The sequence below is a fragment of the Salvelinus alpinus genome, chromosome 25 (assembly GCF_045679555.1).
Source record: "Salvelinus alpinus chromosome 25, SLU_Salpinus.1, whole genome shotgun sequence".
Classification (NCBI taxonomy): Eukaryota; Metazoa; Chordata; class Actinopteri; order Salmoniformes; family Salmonidae; genus Salvelinus; species Salvelinus alpinus.
This window is the reverse complement of record NC_092110.1, coordinates 42300449-42325983: the sequence shown is the minus strand read 5'-3', so window position 1 is coordinate 42325983 and position 25535 is coordinate 42300449. Positions and strand designations below refer to the sequence as shown.

The window sequence follows — 25535 nt, the reverse complement described above, 5'->3', positions numbered from 1 at the left end:
AACATGTTGAACACGAGCTACGCTGCGTCTTGGTCCGATCCCTGCTGCCGTTACATCCGGAAACTATCATTTCGAAAACAAAACGTTTATTCTTTCAGTGAAATACGGAACCGTTACGTATTTTATCTAACGGGTGGCATCCATAAGTCTAAATATTCCTGTTACATTGCACAACCTTCAATGTTATGTCATAATTACGTAAAATTCTAGCAAAATAATTACGGTCTTTGTTAGGAAGAAACACAGTTCGAAACGAGCCAGATGGCCCAAACTGCTGCATATATATATATATATATATATATATATATATACCCTGACTCTGAATGCAATGAACACAAGAGAAGTGACACAATTTCCCTAGTTAATATGGCCTGCTAACATGAATTTCTTTTAACTAAATATGCAGGTTTAAAAATATATACTTCTGTGTATTGATTTTAAGAAAGGCATTGATGTTTATGGTTAGGTACATTTGTGCAACTAATGCGCTTATTTAAAATCATCACCCGTTTGGCTAAGTTGAAGTAGGCTGTGATTCGATGATAAATTAACAGGCACCGCATCGATTATATGCAACGCAGGACAAGCTAAATAAACTAGTAATATCATCAACCATGTGTAGTTAACTAGTGATTATGATTGATTGTTTTTTATAAGATAAGTTTAATGCTAGCAAGCAACTTACCTTGGCTCCTTATAGCCACAAGGTCCTTTTGACGCTAGAGTCGCGTAACAGGTAGTCAGCCTGCCACACAGTCTCCTCATGGATTGCAATGTAATCAGCCATAATCGGTGTCCATAAAGGCCAATTATCGATTGCTATGAAAACTTCAAATCGGCCCTAATTAATCGGCCAAGGTCGGCCATAAACATCAACGCCACAGGTAACTTCCACGAAGCTATGAACAATCTGAGAGACAAGGCAAGAAGGGCCTTCCATGCCATCAAAAGGAACATAAAACTCGACATCCCAAATAGGATCTGGCTAAAAATACTTGAATCAGTTATAGAACCCATCGCCCTTTATGGTTGTGAGGTCTGAGGTCCGCTCACCAACCAAGAATTCACAAAATGGGACAAACATCAAATTGAGACTCTGCATGCAGAATTCTGCAAAAGATATCCTCAGTGTACAACATAAAACACCAAATAATGCACGCAGAGCAGAATTAGGACGATTTCCGCTGTCAAAATCCAAAAAATAGCAATTCAATTATATTTAAAACCACCTAAAAAGAAGCAATTCTCAAATCTTCCATAACAAAGCCCTCACTTCCAGACAGGTGAACCTGGAAACAAATCCCCTCAGCCAGCTGGTCCTGGGACTCTGTTCACAAACACAAACACACCCCACAGAGCCCCAGGACAGCAACACAATTACACCCAACCAAATCATGAGAATACTACAAGATAATTACATGAAACATTGGAAAGATTTAACAAAAAAAACTAGAATACTATTTGGTCCTAAACAGAGAATACACAGTGGCAGAATACCTGACCACTGTGACGGAGGCAAAATTACACCATTGTAAATACAACCTATATTGTTTATTTATTTTCCCTTTTGTACTTTAACTATTTGCACATTGTTACAACACTTTACAAAGCCAATGTTAACTCCCCTCTCATTCCCCATCCTCCCATCCTTTCCTCTCCCCTTCTCTTCTCCCATCCCCTCTCACCCCCCCTCCTGCCATCCTTTCCTCTCCCCTTCTCCCCTCTCCTCTCCTCTCCCCTTCCCTTCTCCCATCCCCTCTCATCCCCCCTCCTGCCATCCTTTCCTCTCCCCTTCTCTCCTCTCCTCTTCTCCCCTCTCCTCCCATCCCCTCTCCTCTCCCCTTCCCTTCTCTCCTCCCCTCTCATCCCCCCTCCTCCCCTTCTCCGCTCCCCTCGCATCTCCTCTCATCCCCCCTCCTCCCATCCTCTCCCCTTCCCTTCCCTTCTCCCCTCCCCTCTCATCCCCCTCCTCCCATCCTCTCCTTCCCCCTTCTTCCCTCCGGCCCTCCTCTTCTTTTCTCTCCTCTACCCCATCAGTATGGTATGTAACATCTCAGTTGTCTGTTCTCTGTTAGCTCTGTCTGGAATCACATTCAGCACCGCTCTGTTTTCGATTAGCCCTGTCTGACTCTGAGGCGGCTTGCTCTGTTCCTGCCTACATCCCAAATCGTACCCTATTCCCTATATAGTGCTCTAATTTAAATCGTACCCTTCTCCCCCCTTTCCCTTTCCATAGCGTCTGCAGGGAGCCTAGTGGTTAAGAGCGTTGGGCCAGTAACCGAAAGTTCCCTGGTTAGAATCCCCAAACAGACGAGGTGAAACATCTGTGTGCCCTTGAGGAAGGCACTTCACCCTAATAGCTCTTGTAAGTTGATTTCGGTAAGAGCGTCTACTACAATGTAAATGTAAAACGGGATCCCTTATATTACCTAATGTGAAAGTTCTGGATGTTGACGTTCTTGTAAGGAGCAGTCTTCCTCTGGCACCACAGAAGAAGACCCTCTTTAGCTGATGTTTCTGTGGGTGGAGAAAACAAATCATAAAGAAGTTAGTTAGTTCGGGGTCCCGAGTGGCGTCACTACAGACCCCGGTTTGATTCCCGGGCTGTATCACAACCGGCCGTGTTGGGGAGTCCCATAGGGCGGCGCACAATTGGCACAGCGCCGTCCGGGTTAGGGTTTGGCCGGGGGTAGGCCGTCATTGTAAAATAATAATTTGTTCTTTAACTGACTTGTTAAATAAAGGTTAAATAAAAACATGTGCTGTGCCATGGTCTTAAATGGCACACTATTCCCAAGGGGCCCTAGTCTAAAGTAGTGCACTATATAGGGAATAGGGTGCCATAGGGCCCTGGTCTAAAGTAGTGCACTATATAGGGAATAGGGTGCCATAGGGCCCTGGTCTAAAGTAGTGCACTACATAGGGAATAGGGCTCTGGTCTAAAGTAGTGCACTACATAGGGAATAGGGTGCCATAGGGCCCTGATCTAAAGTAGTGCACTACATAGGGAATAGGGTGCCATAGGGTTCTGGTCTAAAGTAGTGCACTACATAGGGAATAGGGTGCCATAGGGTTCTGGTCTAAAGTAGTGCACTACATAGGGAATAGGGTGCCATAGGGTTCTGGTCTAAAGTAGTGCACTACATAGGGAATAGGGTGCCATAGGGTTCTGGTCTAAAGTAGTGCATTACATAGGGAATAGGGTGCCATAGGGCCCTGGACTAAAGTAGTGCACTACATAGGGAATAGGGGTGCCATTTAAGACTCACCCATTAACCTGGACTGTTTCTATTTAACCAGTCTGAATGAATCACATTTAACCAGTCTGAAAGAATCACATTGTGGCTGTAGGGAGTTTTCAAATCAGAGTGGGAGTCACGTGTCATCTCTGAAACATCTCTGAAACATCTCTGATCTCAAACATCTCTGATCTCTAACATCTCTGATCTCTAACATCTCTGATCTCTAACATCTCTGATCTCTAACATCTCTGATCTCTAACATCTCTGATCTCTAACATCTCTAACATCTCTGATCTCTAACATCTCTGATCTCTAACATCTCTGATCTCTAACATCTCTGATCTCTAACATCTCTGATCTCTAACATCTCTGATCTCTAACATCTCTAACATCTCTGATCTCAAACATCTCTGATCTCTAACATCTCTGATCTCTAACATCTCTGATCTCTAACATCTCTGATCTCTAACATCTCTGATCTCTAACATCTCTGATCTCTAACATCTCTGATCTCTAACATCTCTAACATCTCTGATCTCAAACATCTCTGATCTCTAACATCTCTGATCTCAAACATCTCTGATCTCTAACATCTCTGATCTCAAACATCTCTAACATCTCTGATCTCAAACATCTCTGATCTCTAACATCTCTGATCTCTAACATCTCTGATCTCTAACATCTCTGATCTCTAACATCTCTGATCTCTAACATCTCTGATCTCAAACATCTCTGATCTCAAACATCTCTGATCTCTAACATCTCTGATCTCTAACATCTCTGATCTCTAACATCTCTGATCTCTAACATCTCTGATCTCAAACATCTCTGATCTCTAACATCTCTGATCTCTAACATCTCTGATCTCTAACATCTCTGATCTCTAACATCTCTGATCTCTAACATCTCTGATCTCAAACATCTCTGATCTCTAACATCTCTGATCTCTAACATCTCTGATCTCAAACATCTCTGATCTCAAACATCTCTAACATCTCTGATCTCAAACATCTCTGATCTCTAATCTCTAACATCTCTGATCTCAAACATCTCTGATCTCTAATCTCTAACATCTCTGATCTCAAACATCTCTGATCTCAAACATCTCTGATCTCTAACATCTCTGATCTCAAACATCTCTGATCTCAAACATCTCTAACATCTCTGATCTCAAACATCTCTGATCTCTAATCTCTAACATCTCTGATCTCAAACATCTCAAACATGTCACGTCTCCATATAACGGAAGATTTGTTTAATTAGATCAAAACACTATAAGGAAGAATGTCTGTATTAGTCCCTCAGCCGACTGAGAAAGGAATCCACATCCTGGTACCTTCCACAGAGATGTCCTGGATGGCGAAGCGAAGGATTATGGTCCAGATCATTCCCAGGGTCATTTTAGCGTTGCCGTCAACGATCTCTGCAGGAGAGGAGAGAGACCATGTTGGTGTGAGTTTATATTTACAGTTTACTGTTTCACTATAGGCTTATAAACAGTATAGCAGGTTCACTGCTGGTGAAAGGATATCAATGTTCACCCGAGTTCATTTACAGAAGTTCTGGATCAATCCGTCAATAGTTTGTCTGTGGTGATCTACTCTGTAGGCAGCATCAAACTAGCAGACTCTTTTGAGTCATTGCTGTCCGATGTTGTTGTTGATGATGTGAACCCTCTCCTCCTACTCTCTCTAGGTCACCCTGCCGCTCCTCTCCTCCCCAAATGAATCATATGTTTCTACCTCCTAATCTCAGAAAACACCGCTAGGGCACACAGTGTATGTGTTACACAGTCACTGAACTGAACTGGGACGGCAGGTAGCCTAGTGGTTAGAGCGTTGGACTCGTAACCGAAAGGTTGCGAAATCAAATCCCCGAGCTGACATGGTAAAAATCTGTCGTTCTGCCCCTGAACAAGGCAGTTAACCCACTGTTCCTAGGCCGTCATTATAAATAAGAATTTGTTCTTAACTGACTTGCCTAGTTTAAATAAAGGCATTACAATAATTTATTTTTTAAAACCTGGTTGGGTTCTGGAAGTTCTCCACATCTCACAGCAAACAAAACACAGGTCAAAAAACATGGCATCATCAGGTGAGGTAGGGTCTTAAAGTTTAATGCTTAAAAAAATCACAATATTTCAAGACAATTTACCCCAAAAATATCATGTTTTTAAACACGTCAAGATTAGGGATGGACTGAAAATGATACATCCATCTGGGGGAAGGAACAACAAATCTGGATTCGTCCCAAATTACACACTATTCCCCATTTAGTGTACTACTTTTGACCCTGCTCCCTAGGACCCCGTTCCCCAATACCCTGTTCCCTAGGACCCTGCTCCCTAGGACCCTGTTCCCTACGACCCTGTTCCCCAGGACCCTGCTCCCTAGGACCCTGCTCCCTAGGACCCTGCTCCCTAGGACCCTGTTCCCTAGGACCCTGCTCCCCAGGACCCTGTTCCCTAGGACCCTGCTCCCCAGGACCCTGTTCCCTAGGACCCTGTTCCCTAGGACCCTGTTCCCTAGGACCCTGTTCCCTAGGACCCTGCTCCCCAGGACCCTGTTCCCTAGGACCCTGCTCCCTAGGACCCTGTTCCCTACGACCCTGTTCCCCAGGACCCTGTTCCCCAAGACCCTGTTCCCCAGGACCCTGTTCCCTAGGACCCTGTTCGCTAGGACCCTGCTCCCTAGGACCCTGCTCCCCAATACCCTGTTCCCTAGGACCCTGTTCCCTAGGACCCTGCTCCCTAGGACCCTGTTCCCTAGGACCCTGTTCCCTAGGACCCTGCTCCCCAATACCCTGTTCCCTAGGACCCTGTTCCCTAGGACCCTGCTCCCTAGGACCCTGCTCCCTAGGACCCTGTTCCCTAGGACCCTGCTCCCTAGGACCCTGTTCCCTAGGACCCTGTTCCCCAAGACCCTGTTCCCCAAGACCCTGCTCCCTAGGACCCTGTTCCCCAAGACCCTGCTCCCTAGGACCCTGTTCCCTAGGACCCTGTTCCCTAGGACCCTATTCCCTAGGACCCTGTTCCCTAGGTCCATAGACACATTCTATATATGCTCCCAAAAATGTAATGGGTAAAGCATCTATAGAGTGTGCAAGGGTCTCTGGTCAAATGCAGTGCACTCAATAGGGAATAGGGTGGCACTTTGTACGAAGCCACCCTGTCTCCTGTCACTAACCCCTTACCCCCATCACCTCATATGGCCCTGTGCCTGCCCTACCACCTTCCATGAGCTGTAGCCTCTGTTATTAGTTTCCACAGCCTGTATCCTGCCCCCGCCCCCTGTCACCAAGCCCCACCCCTCGTCCAGTCAAGCTGCCTTCAGCCTGCCTGTATCCTGCCCCCGCCCCCCGTCACCAAGCCCCACCCCTCGTCCAGTCAAGCTGCCTTCATCCTTCATCCTGCCTGTTAGCCTTCTAACAAGCTAACTGTATCCAGCTCCCCCTGTCCTGCCCCCCGCTCCCTCCCCAGTCCCAGGGCAGCAGGGCCGTGCGTCCAAGAGGGGATTCCAATCGGCTAATCTGTCTGGAATGCAAGTCTGGTTTAGGCTCTTTTATTTTGGCTTTGCTGTGGATTAACTCCAGGAGAAGAAGAGAGGGAGAGATCGAGAAAGATAGGGGGAGGGAGAGAGAGAGAGAGAAGGAGAAACAGAGAGAGAGGGAGGGAGAGAGAGAAGGAGAGAGAGACAGAGCGAGAGACAGAGAGAGAGAGAGAAAGATGGGGAGAGAGGAGGGAGGAGAGAGAGGGAGAAAAACATAGCGAGAGGGGGGAGAGAGAGAGGCACCAAGACTTCATCAAGGAAATAAGAAATACAGGAATTGCCATCCTACAAGAAACATGGTATAGAGGAGCATGACCCACTGGTTGCCCTCTCGGTTACAGAGAGCTGGTAGTCCCATCCACCAAACTACCAGGTGTGAAACAGGGAAGGGACTCAGGGGGTATGCAACTTTGGTATAGAGCAGACCTAACTCACTTCATTAAATTAATCAAAACAGGAACATTTTACATCTGGCTAGAAATTAATAAGGAAATTATCTCAACAGAGAAAAATGTCCTCATGTGTGTTACCTATATCCCCCACACAAGAATCCCCATACTTTAACGATGACAGCTCCATCCTAGAGGGGGAGATCAATCATTTCCAGGCCCAGGGACATGTACTAGTCTGTGGCGACCTAAATGCCAGAACTGGACAAGAACCTGACACTCTCAGCACACAGGGGGACAAACACCCACCTGGAGGTGACAGTATTCCCTCCCCCATATTCCCCCCTAGGCACAACTATGACAAAACAACCAAGAAAAATGGGTCACAACTCCTGCACCTCTGTCGCACGCTGGGTATGTACAGTTGAAGTCGGAAGTTAACATACACCTTAGCCAAATACATTTAAACTCAGTTTTTCACAATTTCCTGACATTTAATCCAAGTAAAAATTCCCTGTTTTAGGTCAGTTAGGATCACCACTTGATTTTAAGAATGTGAAATGTCAGAATAATAATAGAGAGAATGATTTATTTCAGCTTTTATTTATTTCATCCCATTCCCAGTGGGTCAGAAGTTTACATGAACTTAATTAGTATTTGGTAGCATTACCTGTATATTGTTTAACTTGGGTCATACGTTTCGGGTAGCCTTCAACAAGCTTCCCACAATAAGTTGGGTGAATTTTGGTCCATTCCTCCTGACAGAGCTGGTGTAACTGAGTCAGGTTTGTAGGCCCCCTTGCACATGCTTTTTCAGTTCTGCCCACAAATTTTCTTTAGGATTGAGGTCAGGGCTTTGTGATGGCCACTCCAATACCTTGACTTTGTTGTCCTTAAGCCATTTTGCCACAACTTTGGAAGTATGCTTGGGGTCATTGTCCATTTGGAAGACCCATTTGCGACCAAGCTTTAACTTCCTGACTGATGTCTTGAGATATTGCTTCAATATATCCACATAATTTTCCTCTTTCCTCATGATGCCATCTATTTTGTGAAGTGCACCAGTCCCTCCTGCAGCAAAGCACCCCCACAACATGATACTGCCACCCCCGTGCATCACGGTTGGGATGGTGTTCTTTGGCTTGCAAGCCTCCCCCTTTTTCCTCCAAACATAACGATGGTCATTATGGCCAAACAGTTCTATTTTTGTTTCATCAGACCAGAGGACATTTCTCCAAAAAGTACGATTTCCGTCCCTATGTGCAGTTGTAAACCGTAGTCTGGCTTTTTTATGGCGGTTTTGGAGCAGTGGCTTCTTCCTTGCTGAGTGGCCTTTAAGGTTATGTCGATATAGGACTCATTTTACTGTGGATATAGATAGTTTTGTACCTGTTTCCTCCAGCATCTTCACAAGGTCCTTTGCTGTTGTTCTGGGATTGATTTGCACTTTTCGCACCAAAGTACGTTCATCTCTAGGAGACAGAACGCGTCTCCTTCCTGAGCAGTATGACGGCTGCGTGGTCCCATGGTGTTTATACTTGCGTACTATTGTTTGTACAGATGAACGTGATACATTCAGACGTTTGGAAATTGCTCCCAAGTAGGAACCAGACTTGTGGAGGTCTGCAATGTTTTTTCTGAGGTCTTGGCTGATTTCTTTCGATTTTCCCATGATGTCAAGCAGAGGCACTGAGTTTGAAGGTAGGCCTTGAAATACATCCACAGGTACACCTCCAATTGACTCAAATGATGTCAATAAACAGTATATTTGACCTTTCTGCTACCCTATGAAATCTAAAGACGTCCAGCAGACAACTTAAGAAATAAATGACAAATGGTTTGATGAAGAACGCAAAAACCAAAGAAAGAAATTGAGAAACCTATCCAACCAAAAACATAGAGACCCAGAAAACCTGAGTCTACTCCTTCACTATGGTGAATCACTAAAACAATACAGAAATACACTACGGAAAAAAGAAGGAACAGCACGTCAGAAATCAGCTCAAAAGCTGAAGAATCCATAGACTCTAACCACTTCTGGGAAAATTGGAAAACACTAAACTAACAACAACACAAAGAGTTATCTATCCAAAATGGAGATGTATGGACAAACCACTTCTCCAATCTTTTTGGCTCTATCACAAAGAACAAACAGCAAAAACATATTCAGAATCAACTATTAAAGACTACCAGAACCCACTGGATTCTCCAATTACCTTGAATGAACTACAGTACAAAATACAAACCATCCAAACACCAAAAAAGCCTGTGGTGTTGATGGTATCCTAAATGAAATCATAAAATATACAGACCACAAATTCCAATTGGCTATACTTAAACTCTTTAACATCATCCTTAGCTCTGGCATCTTCCCCAATATTTGGAACCAAGGACTGATCACCCCAATCCACAAAAGTGGAGACAAATTTGACCCCAATAACTACCGTGGGATATGCGTCAACAGCAACCTTGGGAAAATCCTCTGCATTATCATTAACAGCAGACTTGTACATTTCCTCAATGAAAACAATGTACTGAGCAAATGTCAAATTGGCTTTTTACCAAATTACCGTATGACAGACCACATATTCACCCTGCACAGCCTAATTGACAACCAAACAAACCAAAACAAAGGCAAAGTCTTCTCATGCTTTGTTGATTTCAAAAAAGATTTTTGACTTCATTTGGCACGAGGGTCTGCTATACAAATTGAGAGAAAGTGGTGTTGGGGAAAAAACAAACAACATTAAAAAATCCATGTGCACAAACAACAAGTGTGCAGTTAAAATTGGCAAAAACCACACAGTTATTTCCACAGGGCCGTGGGGTGAGGCAGGGATTAAGATTGAGCTCCAATCTCTTCAACATACAGTACAATCCGAAAGTATTCAGACCCCTTGACTTTTTCCACAATTTGTTACGTTTCAGCCTTAGTCTAAAATTGATTAAATATTTTTTCCCCCTGATCAATCTACACACAATACCCCAAAATGACAAAGCAAAAACAGGTTTTTAGAAAATGTTGCAAATTCATAATTAAAAAATAATTTCTGAAATATTACATTTACATAAGTATTCAGACCCTTTACTCAGTACTTTGTTGAAGCACTTTTGGCAGCAATTACAGCCTTGAGTCTTCTTGGGTATGACGCTACAAGCTTGGGACACCTGTATTTGGGGAGTTTCTCCCATTCTTATTCTTCTCTGCTCTAGGAAGAGTCTTGGTGGATCCAAACTTCTTCCATTTAAGAATGATGGAGGCCACTGTGTTCTTGGGGACCTTCAATGCTGCAGAAATGTGCTGGTACCCTTCCCCAGATCTGTGCCTCGACACAATCCTGTCTCGGAGCTCTACGGACAATTCCTTCGAACACTGTCAACTGTGGGACCTTATATAGACAGGTGTGTGCCTTTCCAAATTATGTCCAATCAATTGAATTTACAACAGGTGGACTCCAATCAAGTTGTAGAAACATCTCAAGGATGATCAATGGAAACAGATGCACCTGAGCTCAATTTAGAGTCTCATAGCAAAGGGTCTGAATACTTATGTAAAAAAAGTAAAAACCTGTTGTCGCTTTGCCATTATGGGGTATTGTGTGTAGTAATTTAATAAAGGTGTAACATAACAAAATGTGGAAAAAGTCAAGGGGTCGGAATACTTTCCAAATGCACTGTCAACGAATTGGCGAGGGCACTAGAACAGTCTGCAGCACCCGGCCTCACCCTACTAGAACAGTCTGCAGCACCCGGCCTCACCCTACTAGAATCTGAAGTAAAATGTCTACTGTTTGCTGATGATCTGGTGCTTCTGTCACCAACCAAGAAGGGCCTACAGCAGCATCTAGATCTTCTGCACAGATTCTGCCAGACCTGGGCCCTGACAGTAAATCTCAGTCAGATAAAGAAAATGATGTTACAAAAAAGGTCCAGTTGCCAGGACCATAAATTCCATCTAGACACCGTTGCCCAAGAGCACACAAAAAACGATACATACCTTGGCCGAAACATCAGCGCCACAGGTAACTTCCACAAAGCTGTGAATGATCTGAGAGACAAGGCAAGATGTGCCTTCTATGTCATCAAAAGGAACATACAATTTGACATCCCAAATAGGATCTGGCTAAAAATACTTGAATCAGTTATAGAACCCATCGCCCTTTATGGTTGTGAGGTCTGGGGTCCGCTCATCAACCAAGAATTCACAAAATGGGACAAACACCAAATTGAGAGTCTGCATGCAGAATTCTGCAAAAATATCATCCATGTACAACGTAAAACACCAAATAATGCACGCAGAGCAGAATTAGGCCGATACCCGCTAATTATCAAAATCCAGAACAGAGACATTCAATTAAATTCTACAACCACCTAAAAGGAAGTGATTCCCAAAGCTTCCATAAGAAAGCCATCACCTACAGAGAGATGAACCTAGAGAAGTCCCCTAAGCAAGCTGGTCCTGGGGCTCTGTTCATAAACACAAACACATCCCACAGAGCCCCAGGACAGCAGCACAATTAGACCCAACCAAATCATGAGAAAACTAAAAAGATAATTACTTGACACATTGGAAAGAATGAACAAAAAAACTGAGCAAACAAGAAAGCTGTTTGGCCCTAAACAGAGAGTACACAGTGGCAGAATACCTGACCACTGTGACTGACCCAAACTTAAGGAAAGCTTTGACTATGTACAGACTCAGTGAGCATAGCCTTACTATTGAGAAAGGCCGCCGTAGGCAGACCTGGCTCTCAAGAGAAGACAGGCTATGTGCTCACTGCCCACAAAATGAGGTGGAAACTGAGCTGCACTTTCTAACCTCCTGCCCAATGTATGACCATATTTGAGACACATATTTTCCTCAGATTACACAGACCCACAAAGAATTTGAAAACAAATCCAATTTTGATAAACTCCCATATCTACTGGGTGAAATACCACAGTGTGCATCACAGCAGCAAGATTTGTGACCTGTTGCCACAAGAAAAGGGCAACCAGTGAAGAACAAACACCACTGTAAATACAACACATATTTTCGTAGATTTATTTTCCCTTTTGTACTTTAAAAATGTGCACATTGTTCTAACACTATACATAGACATAATATGACATTTGAAAATGTCTATTCCTTTTAAACTTCTGTAAGTGTGATGTTTGCTGTTCATTTTCGCTTGTTTATTTCATTTTTGTTTATTATCTATTTCACTGACTTTGTCAATGTAAACATATGTTTCCCATGCCAATAAATCCCATTGAATGTAATTGTGTGAGAGAGAGGGGAGAGGGGGAGAGAGAGGCACACACAGAGAGAGGAGACAGGGGGAGAGAGAGGCACACAGAGAGAGGAGAGGGGGAGAGAGAGGCACACACAGAGAGAGGAGACAGGGGGAGAGAGAGGCACACAGAGAGAGAGAGGAGAGAGGGGGAGAGAGAGGCACACAGAGAGAGGAGAGAGGGGAGAGAGAGGCACACACAGAGAGAGGAGACAGGGGGAGAGAGAGGCACACAGAGAGAGGAGAGAGGGGAGAGAGAGGCACACACAGAGAGAGAGAGGAGGGGGAGAGAGAGGCACACACAGAGAGAGAGAAGAGAGGGGAGAGAGAGGCACACACAGAGATAGAGGAGAGGGGGAGAGAGAGGCACACAGAGAGAGAGAGGAGAGAGGGGAGAGAGAGGCACACACAGAGAGAGAGGAGAGAGGGGGAGAGAGAGGCACACAGAGAGAGAGAGAAGAGAGGGGGAGAGAGAGGCACACAGAGAGAGAGAGGAGAGAGGGGAGAGAGAGGCACACACAGAGAGAGAGAGAAGAGAGGGGGAGAGAGAGGCACACACAGAGAGAGAGGAGAGAGGGGAGAGAGAGGCACACACAGAGAGGAGAGAGGGGAGAGAGGAGAGAGGGGGAGAGAGAGGCACACAGAGAGAGAGAGGAGAGAGGGGAGAGAGAGGCACACACACAGAGAGAGAGAGAAGAGAGGGGGAGAGAGAGGCACACACAGAGAGAGAGGAGAGAGGGGGAGAGAGAGGCACACAGAGAGAGAGAGAAGAGAGGGGGAGAGAGAGGCACACAGAGAGAGAGAGGAGAGAGGGGAGAGAGAGGCACACACAGAGAGAGAGAGAAGAGAGGGGGAGAGAGAGGCACACACAGAGAGAGAGGAGAGAGGGGAGAGAGAGGCACACACAGAGAGGAGAGAGGGGAGAGAGGAGAGAGGGGGAGAGAGAGGGGAGAGAGGGGAGAGAGGGGAGAGAGGAGAGAGGGGAGAGAGAGGCACACAGAGAGAGAGAGGAGAGGGGGAGAGAGAGGGGAGAGAGGGGAGAGAGGAGAGAGGGGAGAGAGAGGCACACAGAGAGAGAGAGGAGAGAGGGGGAGAGAGAGGGGAGAGAGGGGAGAGAGGAGAGAGGGGAGAGAGAGGCACACAGAGAGAGAGAGGAGAGAGGGGGAGAGAGAGGGGAGAGAGAGGGGAGAGAGGGGAGAGAGGAGAGAGGGGAGAGAGAGGCACACACAGAGAGAGAGGAGAGAGGGGGAGAGAGAGGGGAGAGAGAGGGGAGAGAGGAGAGAGAGGAGAGAGGGGAGAGAGAGGCACACAGAGAGAGAGAGGAGAGAGGGGGAGAGAGAGGGGAGAGAGAGGCACACAGAGAGAGAGAGGAGAGAGGGGGGGAGAGAGGGGAGAGAGGAGAGAGGGGAGAGAGAGGCACACAGAGAGAGAGAGGAGAGGGGGAGAGAGAGGCACACACAGAGAGGAGAGAGGGGAGAGAGGAGAGAGGGGGAGAGAGAGGCACACAGAGAGAGAGAGGAGATGGGGAGAGAGAGGCACACACAGAGAGGAGAGAGGGGAGAGAGGAGAGAGGGGGAGAGAGAGGCACACAGAGAGAGAGAGGAGAGGGGGAGAGAGATGCACACACAGAGAGGAGAGAGGGGAGAGAGGAGAGAGGGGGAGAGAGAGGCACACACAGAGAGAGAGGAGAGAGAGGCACACACAGAGAGAGAGAAGAGAGAGAGAAACTATCAGCACATGGAAAGCTCCTTATAAGGCTGGGAGACAGGAAGAAGGAGGAGAAGAATAGAGAGAGTGGTAGAAAGAGGAAGAGACAGAGACAGAGACAGAGACAGAGACAGAGACAGAGACAGAGACAGACAGACAGGAGAGGAGAGGAGAGGGGGAGCGACACAACAATGCTTTTGAGGGATGCGGTCATGTGTGATTCAAAAACATTGGCACGTCGCAAGCTACAAGTGTGATCACCACGGACACAGTGACACACACGGACACAGTGACACACACGGACACAGTGACACACACGGACACAGTGACACACACACACACACACACACACACACACACACACACACACACACACACACACACACACACACACACACACACACACACACACACACACACACACAGCAGCTTCCAATTACAGTAAAGGCCAGAGGGCCTGGTTAAGTCCAGAGGGCCTGGTTAAGTCCAGAGGGCCTGGTTAAGTCCAGAGGGCCTGGTTAAGTCCAGAGGGCCTGGTTAAGTCCAGAGGGCCTGGTTAAGTCCAGAGGGCCTGGTTAAGGCCAGAGGGCCTGGTTAAGTCCAGAGGGCCTGGTTAAGTCCAGAGGGCCTGGTTAAGTCCAGAGGGCCTGGTTAAGGCCAGAGGGCCTGGTTAAGTCCAGAGGGCCTGGTTAAGTCCAGAGGGCCTGGTTGCTGACAGTGTCTGAGAGGAGAGGTTGTTTTGGGTGCTTATTCAGCTAAAGGGAATACAATGTCTTCGGAAAGTATTCAGACCCCTTGACTTTTTCCAAATTTTGTTACATCACAGCCTTATTCTAAAATTGATTAAATCGTTTTTTCCCCTCATCAATCTACACATCATACCCCATAATACCCTATAATGACAAAGCAAAAATAAGTTTAGACATTTTTTCATTTACATTAGTATTCAGACCCTTTACTCAGTACTTTGTTGAAGCAGCTTTGGCAGCGATTACAGCCTTGAGTCTTCTTGGGTATGACGCTACAAGCTTGGCACACCTGTATTTGGGGAGTTTCTCCCATTCTTCTCTGCAGATCCTCTCAAGCTCTGTCAGGTTGGATGGGGAGCGTCGCTGCACAGCTATTTTCAGTTCTCTCCAGAGATGTTTGATCGGGTTCAAGTCCGGGCTCTGGCTGGGCCACTCAAGGACATTCAGAGACTTGTTCCGAAGCCACTCGTGTGTTGTCTTGGCTGTGTGCTTAGGATTGTTGTTCTGTTGGAAGGTGAACCTTCACCCCAGTCTGAGGTCCTGAGTGCTCTGAAGCAGGTTTTCATCAGGGATCTCTCTGTACTTTGCTCCGTTCATCTTTCCCTCGATCCTGACTAGTTTCCCAGTCCCTGCAGCTGAAAAACATCCCCACAGCATGATGCTGCCACCACCATGCTTCACCGTAGGGATGGTGCCAGGTTTCCTCCAGACGTGACGCTTGGCATTCAGGCCAAAGAGTAAAATCTTGGTTTCATCAGACCAGAGAATCTTGTTTCTCATGGTCTGAGAGTCTTTTTGCTCTTAATTATAATCAGAGGGCTAATATTAACACTATGCATGCCAGTCTCTCTTGGCTAAGAGTTGAGGAAAGACTGACTGCATCATTTATTTTTATGAGAAACTTTAATGAGTTGAAAATCCCAAAATGTTTGCATAGTCAACTTACACACAGCTCTGACACACACACTTATCCCACCAGACATGCCACCAGGGGTCTTTTCACAGTCCCCAAATCCAGAACAAATTCAAGAAAGCGTACAGTATTATATAGAGCCCTTATTGCATGGAACTTCCTACCATCTCATATTGCTCAAATAAACAGCAAACCTTGTTTCAAAAAACAGATAAAGCAACACCTCCCGGCACAACGCCTCTCCCCTTGACCTGGATAGTGTGTGTATTGATATGGAGGCTACGTGTACCTTTTAAAAAATGTATGTAGTTCTGTCCTTGAGCTGTTCTTGTCTAATGATGTTACATTTACATTTTACATTTAAGTCATTTAGCTGACGCTCTTATCCAGAGCGACTTACAAATTGGAAAGTTCATACATATTCATCCTGGTCCCCCCGTGGGGAATGAACCCACAACCCTGGCGTTGCAAGCGCCATGCTCTACCAACTGAGCCACACGGGACCTCATGTTCTGTATTATGTCATGTTTCATGTTTTGTGTGGAACCCCAGGAAGAGTAGCTGCTGCTTTTGCAACAGCTAATGGGGATCCTAATAAAATACCCTCAAAAATGTATGGACAATGTAGCAATGTAGCATAGGACAAAGGCCTCAATGGGATAGGACAACCTCCTGTGTTGACTACTGGTTTTTCCAGCCCAACAATAGATTTAATCTTTATATGACACTAAAACACCTGAATGAATTTAGAGTCCTGATGCTAGAAGACCTGAATGAATTTAGAGTCCTGATGCTGAAGATATTCTAACATCGTCTCTGCTGCTTTTGCAATCCTTTTTGCAATCCTAATGAAATACCAAAATACCAAAGTGTAAAAAAGGGGGTCATTGCATATAGTCTGGGTAGCATTCGAATAGCTGATTAACTAAAGGGGGAATAGGCGCTGTTGTGATGCAACCAGTCAGGATGCTCTCGACGGTGCAGCTGTAGAACCTTCGTTGAGGATCTGAGGACCCATGACAAATCTTTTCAGTCTCCTGAGGGGGAATAGGCGTTGTCGTGCCCTCTTCACGACTGTCGTGGTGTGTTTGGACCATGATAGTTCGTTAGTGACGTGAACGCCAAGGAACTTGAAGTGATCGACCCACTCCACGACAGTAACGTCGATGTGAATGGGGGCGTGCCCGCCCCCCCCCCCCTTTCCTGTAGTCCACAATCAGCTCCTTTACTCTCCTTGCTCACGTTGAGGGAGAGTTGGTTGTCCTGGCACCACACTGCCAGGTCTCTGATCTTATCCCTGCTGTTCTCATTGTTGTCGGTGATCAGGCCCTATGTTGTTGGCAAACTTAATGATGGTGTTGCAGGTGAAGGAAGGGACTAAGCCCTAACCCCTGAGATTCCCCATGTTGAGAATCTGTGTGTCAGACTTACCACCTGGGGGGGGGGGGGGGGGGGCCGTCAGGAAGTCCAGGATCAAGTTGCAGAGGGCGGTGTTTAGTCCAAGGGTCCTTAGCTTAGTGATGAGCATTGATGGCACTACGGTGTTGAATGCTGAGCTGTTGTCAAAGAACAGCATTCTCACATAGGTGTTCCTTTTGTCCAGGTGGGAAAAGGCAGTGTGGAGTGCAATAGAGATTGCATCATCTGTGGATCTGTTAGGGCGGTATGCAAATTGGAGTGGGTCTAGGGTTTCTGGGATGATGGTGTTGATGTGAGTCATGACCAGCCTTTCAAAGCACTTCATGGCTACAGACGTGAGTGCTGTGGGGCGATAGTCATTTAGGCAGGTTACCTTGGATTTCTTGGGCACAGGGACTATGGAGGTCTGCTTGAAACATGTAGGTATTACAGACTCGGTCAGGGAGAGGTTGAAAATGTCAGTGTAGACAGTTGCCAGTTGGTCAGCGCATGCTCTAAGTACACGTCCTGGTAATCCGTCTGGCCCTGCGGCATTGTGAATGTTGACCTGTTTAAAGGTCTTACTCACATCGGCTACGGGGAACGTGATCACACAGTCATCCGGAACAGATGGTGCTCTCATGCATGGTTCAGTGTTGCTTGCCGTGAAGCGAGGTTTTTAGCTCGTCTGGTAGGCTCGTGTCACTGGGCAGCTCGCGGCTGGGTTTCCCTTTGTAATCTGTAATAGTTTGCAAGCCCTGCCACATCTGACGAACGTCAGAGCAGGTGTAGTAGGATTCAATCTTAGTCCTGTATTGACGCTTTGCCTGTTTGATGGTTCATCAGATGGCATAGCAGTCCTGTAGCTTAGCATCCGTGTCATCCGTGTCATCAGACCACTTCTGTATTGAGCAAGTCACTGGTACTTCCTGCTTGAGTTTTTGCTTGTAAGCAGGAATTAGGAGGATACAATTATGGTCAGATTTGCCAAATGGAGGGTGAGGGAGAGCTTTGTACATGTCTCTGTGTGTGGAGAAAAGGTGGTCTAGAGTTTTTTTTCCTGTGGTTGCACATGTGACATACTGGTAGAAATTAGGTAAAACAGATTGAAGTTTTCCTGCTTTAAAGTCCCCGGCCACTTGTTTGTTTATGGCCTTATACAGCTCGTTGAGTGTGGTCATAGTGCCTGCATCATTTTGTGGTGGTAAATGGACATCTACGAAAAATATAGATATACAGTGGGGAGAACAAGTATTTGATACACTGCCGATTTTGCAGGTTTTCCTACTTACAAAGCATGTAGAGGTCTGTAATTTTTATCATAGGTACACTTCAACTGTGAGAGACGGAATTTAAAACAAAAATCCAGAAAATCTCATTGTATGATTTTTAAGTAATTAATTCGCATTTTATTGCATGACATAAGTATTTGATCACCTACCAACCAGTAAGAATTCCGGCTCTCACAGACCTGTTAGTTTTTCTTTAAGAAGCCCTCCTGTTCTCCACTCATTACCTGTATTAACTGCACCTGTTTGAACTCGTTACCTGTATAAAAGACACCTGTCCACCCACTCAATCAAACAGACTCCAACCTCTCCACAATGGCCAAGACCAGAGAGCTGTGTAAGGACATCAGGGATAAAATTGTAGACCTGCACAAGGCTGGGATGGGCTACAGGACAATAGGTAAGCAGCTTGGTGAGAAGGCAACAACTGTTGGCGCAATTATTAGAAAATGGAAGAAGTTCAAGATGACGGTCAATCACCCTCGGTCTGGGGCTCCATGCAAGATCTCACCTCGTGGGGCATCAATGATCATGAGGAAGGTGAGGGATCAGCCCAGAACTACACGGCAGGACCTGGTTAATGACCTGAAGAGAGCTGGGACCACAGTCTCAAAGAAAACCATTAGTAACACACTACGCCGTCATGGATTAAAATCCTGCAGCGCACGCAAGGTCCCCCTGTTCAAGCCAGCGCATGTCCAGGCCCGTCTGAAGTTTGCCAATGACCATCTGGATGATCCAGAGGAGGAATTGGAGAAGGTCATGTGGTCTGATGAGACAAAAATAGAGCTTTTTGGTCTAAACTCCACTCGCCGTGTTTGGAGGAAGAAGAAGGATTAGTACAACCCCAAGAACACCATCCTAACCGTGAAGCTTGGAGGTGGAAACATCATTCTTTGGGGATGCTTTTCTGCAAAGGGGACAGGATGACTGCACCGTATTGAGGGGAGGATGGATGGGGCCATGCATCGCGAGATCTTGGCCAACAACCTCCTTCCCTCAGTAAGAGCATTGAAGATAGGTCGTGGCTGGGTCTTCCAGCATGACAACGACCCGAAACACACAGCCAGGGCAACTAAGGAGTGGCTCCGTAAGAAGCATCTCAAGGTCCTGGAGTGGCCTAGCCAGTCTCCAGACCTGAACCCAATAGAAAATCTTTGGAGGGAGCTGAAAGTCCGTATTGCCCAGCGACAGCCCCGAAACCTGAAGGATCTGGAGAAGGTCTGTATGGAGGAGTGGGCCAAAATCCCTGCTGCAGTGTGTGCAAACCTGGTCAAGAACTACAGGAAACGTATGATCTCTGTAATTGCAAACAAAGGTTTCTGTACCAAATATTAAGTTCTGCTTTTCTGATGTATCAAATACTTATGTCATGCAATAAAATGCAAATTAATTACTTAAAAATCATACAATGTGATTTTCTGGATTTTTGTTTTAGATTCCGTCTCTCACAGTTGAAGTGTACCTGTGATAAAAAATTACAGACCTCTACATGCTTTGTAAGTAGGAAAACCTGCAAAATCGGCAGTGTATCAAATACTTGTTCTCCCCACTGTATAAACTCTTGGTAAATAGTGTGGTATACAGCTTATCATGAGGTACTCTACCTCAGCCGAGCAAAACCTCGAGACATCTTTAATATTAGACGTTGCGCACCAGCTGTTGTTGACAAATAGACACACACCACCACCCCTCGTCTTACTGGAGGTTGCTGTTCTGTCTTGCCGATGCACGGAAAACCCAGCCAACTATCCTCGTTCAGCCATGACTCGGAGAAACATAAGATTTACAGTTTTTAATGTCCCATTGGTAGGATAGTCTCGAACGGAGCTCATCCAGTTTATTCTCCAGTGATTGCACGTTCGCCAGTAGGACGGATGGTAAAGGCAAATGATCCACACGCCAACGAATTCTCGCAAAGGCACCCGGATCTGCGTCTCCTCTTCATGCGAATGACAGGGATTTGGTCCGGGAGGAGCCGTTAATCTTTCGCCTCCAATTCGTTAAAGAAAAAATCTTTGTCCAGTCCGAGATGAGTAATCGCTGTTCTGATATCTAGAAGCTCTTTTTTTCGGTCATAAGAGACGGTTGGAGAAACATTATGTACCAAAAAAAGTTACAAACACCGGGGAAAAAACACACCGAATAGCACGATTGGTTAGGAGTGAAACAGCAGCCATCTTATCCATTCGTCTTAACTCCTCCTCCACATTTTACTAGATTGTTTGAAAAGTGCAGAAGAGCACCTCTTTCTCGTGAAAACCAGTATGTAGGGGGATCTAATTTCAGGCATTTCTTTCATTGTTACTGTGTATATAAGACAGTCCAGTATCATGCGACCAGGGTCTTCACTCTATCTAAATTAATGCAGAAGTGTGTCAGTCACTTATTTTTACAGTCTTTTTAAGGTTTTCAACTCACCCTCAGCTCCAATGGACACCAGCTTGACTCCTTTACTGGTGATGTAGTGGAGAGCTTTGTTGACGTTGGAGATCTTGTGGACTCTCATCTTCCCTCTCTCTGGTTTGGCCAAGCGCTCTCCTGGACAGGAAACAGACAGAAGGGGTCAGGGGTCAAGGGTCAGACTTATGACACTGATGTTAAACAACACCTGTATCATTTACCTTTATATAAAATATCTACAGGTGCAGTGTCATAATTTGATCATCCTGTTGTTGCAAGATGATCACAGCAGGAAATGCTAACTTGTAGTGTATTCAATATTTAAAGGCCCACTGTAGTTAAAAACATGATACTTCCACACTAAGATGTCAAAATAACACTCTGAAATTGTGAAAATTATGATAATGCCCTTTTTGTGTCATGTCAGGTGGGTTGATGTTTTTGGCCTGGCGCATAACGCCACCTAGCGGTCTGATAAAATTGACCAATGACAGTTCATCTTTGATTTGAATATCTCCTCCTACTGCTGCCGGCCCAGTCAAATTGGTACCAGTGTTGACAACTTAAGCAACTTTGTCGCTATATTTAGCGAGTTCGCAGACCCCTCCAGCAACTTTTATCGGTAAAAGATTCTAGCAACAAATGAAGCTACTTTTCAGGATGCCTTTAACACCGGGGGTTTCTATGGAAGTTCAGAAATCAAATCTGACAAAAGTGAAGAGGAAGAGCTCACGTTGGGAGCGGACTCTCTGTGTCACGCGCCTCGGGAAAACAGCTGTGTCTAGCTTTGCTCTCCGGATGAAGGGAGTGATTATTACGGTGGCTTTGAGTGTAGAGATGGATCAACTGACGATTCCTGGTGTCTCTGAAGCACACCATTTAGTGAGACGCAGATCCGGTGCCGAGCACGAGACTGAGGAGACCCTATCAATACTTTTCAGTTTCGATATTGAGTGTTTGCCTGATAAAGTCATGCTAAGATATGTTAGCTATCCCGTGAGAGCGTTTGTTTCCGAACCCGCTACAGTCTTTTAGGTGCAAAGGTTATGGTCACGTTGCATTAGAGTGCAGGAGGGAGATACCGAGGTGTGAGAAGTGTGCAGGAGGGCATGGGACAAAGGAAGTGTGTAGTTTTGGAGGAAAAAGTAGTCTGTTGCAGTTGTGGGACAGCCCATGTTGCTGGGGATCAGAAATGTCCTGTGAGAGTCGAGGTTCACAGGGTGAGAGCAGTTCCCGAAAGAGACATACATTAGAATTTATTTTAAAATAAGGGTAGGCCATGACGTGATGTTTTGATAAATATCTCTAAGACAAGGTTCATTTTATCAATATATTCTCTTGTATTTACCCCCCAAAAAATGGAATGATAAAGAACTACAAATACCATGATGATCTGGACGAGACTACCGAATCGAGGCAAAGGTAAGAATCTCTTGATTAAACTATCTAATGTTAGCGAAATGTAGTAATAAATCAAATGGAAAAATTCATTTAAATGGACAAATTCTGTGAACTGGTCTTGTGCGAGTTTTAAATTGACACAATACCTGTTAGCAAAGGTATCAGCTAGAAATGACGTGCAGGAGCTTGCAGGGATTTGTAGTTTTGCATGATCTCTACTTTGATGCTAATTAGCATTTTCGAATCTGAGAGTAACTTGAGCCGAATATATTGATAAAAGTCACCTTGTCGGAGAGAGATTTGCATGGTTATCAAAATGTCACGCCAGGGTAAGCTTACACGAAACACATCCCTTATTTTAAGTGGTTCTAAAATCCCCTATGGTAAAATATTAAAGGTGGAAAAATGATTGGAACAATTTCCCTGTTTGACCACTAGGTTTTATGGGTATTATGACACCTCCACTGTGGGACTCTATGTAAACAGTGTTCCCACATAGCCAGCTATACTTTTCCCCTATGTCTGGAATTTAGCTAGCTAGCTAACGTTAGCTAGTCAGAAGCTAGCTAACCCATTCATAGCTAACGTTAGCTAGTCAGAAGCTAGCTAACCCATTCATAGCTAACGTTAGCTAGTCAGAAGCTAGCTAGCTAACCCATTCATAGCTAACGTTAGCTAGTCAGAAGCTAGCTAACCCATTCATAGCTAACGTTAGCTAGTCAGAAGCTAGCTAGCTAACCCATTCATAGCTAACGTTAGCTAGTCAGAAGCTAGCTAGCTAACCCATTCATAGCTAACGTTAGCTAGTCAGAAGCTAGCTAACCCATTCATAGACGCTAACTGCTTGTTTGCCTATTGACGCAGTATCTTCCCAGTATCTTCTGGCCGGAGAGAGTTTGTTTTTTTAGATCCCAGACGCTCATTAAAACGCATCACTTGCGGTAACAAAACAAATATATCTTTCATATCAGCGAGAAATAATTTTCAAAAAACAAAAAGGGTAAAAGAAGTTATAGTGTCTCCATGTTACATCGCTTTTTTACGGAAGACAGACGGAAGACATAGCCAACCACCTGGCTTTCTCGCTGATATGAAAGATAAGGGGCATATCAGCAATATGTTTCGCAAAACCGTTTAGCAAGTGATGATTATTGATGTTTCTAAATGTTAAAACAGAGCGCCTGGATTGTAGTTCAGATGCAGCCAACCATGAGCGAAGCTAACCGCAGAAAACCCTACGGATAATACAGTATGAAGGGTTTTCGAGAGCTAGGTAGTTAGCTAACTTCGACGGCAATTAGCTGATGTGACACTTAGCTATGTTTGCAATTCTGACATTGCTTTATTATGTACAGGTACCTTATTAAATGTATGTCACGTTAATTATTTTTATTTTTTTTCACGACTGCCTTGCCCAGTTTCCCAAAGGGTTCGCCTGATTTGAAAATGGGGTCGCGAGACAAGCTCTGAATAAAATAAAAATGTGTTACTAAGGCAATAGAACTGTTCATAGAACGCAGTTGGTTTCTGTTTTTCTCCTGCAAAAAATGTGTCTCTAACTTTTAAACAGTTGGAGCTATTATGACCCAATTCCTGAAAGCTAAGATTGTCAGAAACACGAGCTGCTCACAAGCTGTGCATGACTCGTTAGACTCGTTAGAGCAGAGAGAGGACAGAACCATGATAATCAGATTGGGGGGGGGAGAAAGCACCACATCATTGAAAGCAATTATATTTTCTACACAGAAGATCAATTATTGCCTGGTGTTTTTTCTTGTCACTTCCCAATACCTTTCTAAATCATTTCAGTCACTTCAAAACCATACTTCCTTCAGATTGAAAGTACTGTCAGACTGATTTGTAATAATAGACTGTCATAGCTGTAAAATGGTATAGAATCAGCTTGATCCCCCTCTGTTGAAGACGCTTGGACCTTCTTTTTTTAAATATTTTCAGTGATATTGTTAACAAACACGCCCACATAAAGAAAATGAGAATTAAAAACAGGTTCAGCCTCTGGTTCGACCGTGATCTTGCAGAGTTACTCCACCTGAAGAATTGCATATGGCGAAAGGCTCGTCACACGCATACTCAGGCTGACTGGCTATCATTCAGGCAAATGAGAAATACGTGCACTCAGGCTATCCGGAAGGCCAAAGTTAGTTACTTTAAGGAGCAGTTCTCTCTCTGTGGGTCTAACCCCAAGAAGTTCTGGGAAACGGTTAAAGACCTGGAGAATAAACCCTCCTCCTCACAGCTGCCCGTGTCCCTTAATGTTGATGTGGTTGTTACTGACAAGAAGCACATGGCTGAGCTCTTTAATCACCACTTCATTAAGTCAGGATTCCTATTTGACTCAGCCATGCCTCCTTGCCCGTCCAACATTTTCTCATCACCCTTCTAATGCGACTATCCCCGATGCTCCTCCCTCTTTGTCCCCTCTTCCGCTACAGAGTTTCTCCCTGCAGGCGGTCACTCAGTCCGAGGTGCTAGAGGAGCTCCTGAAACTTGACCCCAAAAAAACATCTGGGTCAGATGGTTTAGACCCTTTCTTCTTTAAGGTTGCAGCCCCTATCATCACCAAGCCTATCTCTGACCTTTTTAACCTGTCTCTCCTTTCTGGGGAGGTTCCCACTGCTTGGAAGGCAGCCACGGCGCGTCCTTTATTTAAAGGGTCAGATCAAGCTGATCCTAACTGTTATAGGCCTATTTCTATTTTGCCCTGTTTATCAAAAGTGTTGGAAAAACTTGTCAATAATCAACTGACTGGCTTTCTTGATGTCTATAGTATTCTCTCTGGTATGCAATCTGGACAAAATTTATTAAATATAGAAAACTGATTTACATAAGAATTCAGACCCTTTACTCAGTAATTTGTTGAAGCACCTTTGGCAGCGATTACAGCCTTGAGTCTTCTTGGGTATGATGCTGCGAGCTTGGCACACATGCATTTGGGGAGTTTATTCTCTGCAGATCCTCTCAAGCTCTGTCAGGTTGGACAGGGAGAGTTGCTGCACAGCTATTTTCAGGACTCTCCAGAGATGTTCGATCAGGTTCAAGTCCAGGCTCTGGCTGGGCCACTCAAGGACATTCAGAGACGTGTCCCGAAGCCACTCCTGCGTTGTCTTGGCTGTGTGCTTTGGGTCGTTGTCCTGTTAGAAGGTGAACCTTTGCCCCAGTCTGAGGTCCTGAGCGCTCTGAAGCAGGTTTTCATCAAGGATCT

General features: G+C 45.2%; 1 protein-coding gene across 3 annotated transcripts in view; it reads right to left on the bottom strand.

The window, feature by feature from the left end:
* LOC139553996 (alpha-actinin-1-like) overlaps positions 1 to 25535 on the bottom strand; it is a 118371-nt gene that overhangs the window by 56522 nt on the left and 36314 nt on the right. For all 3 annotated transcript variants that reach the window (XM_071366851.1, XM_071366852.1, XM_071366853.1), the window contains exons 3-5: positions 20930 to 21049; positions 4579 to 4665; positions 2430 to 2517 (exon numbers count right to left, since the gene is read on the bottom strand). In XM_071366851.1, the coding sequence (XP_071222952.1) occupies positions 2430 to 2517; positions 4579 to 4665; positions 20930 to 21049 (295 nt within the window). The remainder of the gene's footprint in view (positions 1 to 2429; positions 2518 to 4578; positions 4666 to 20929; positions 21050 to 25535) is intronic.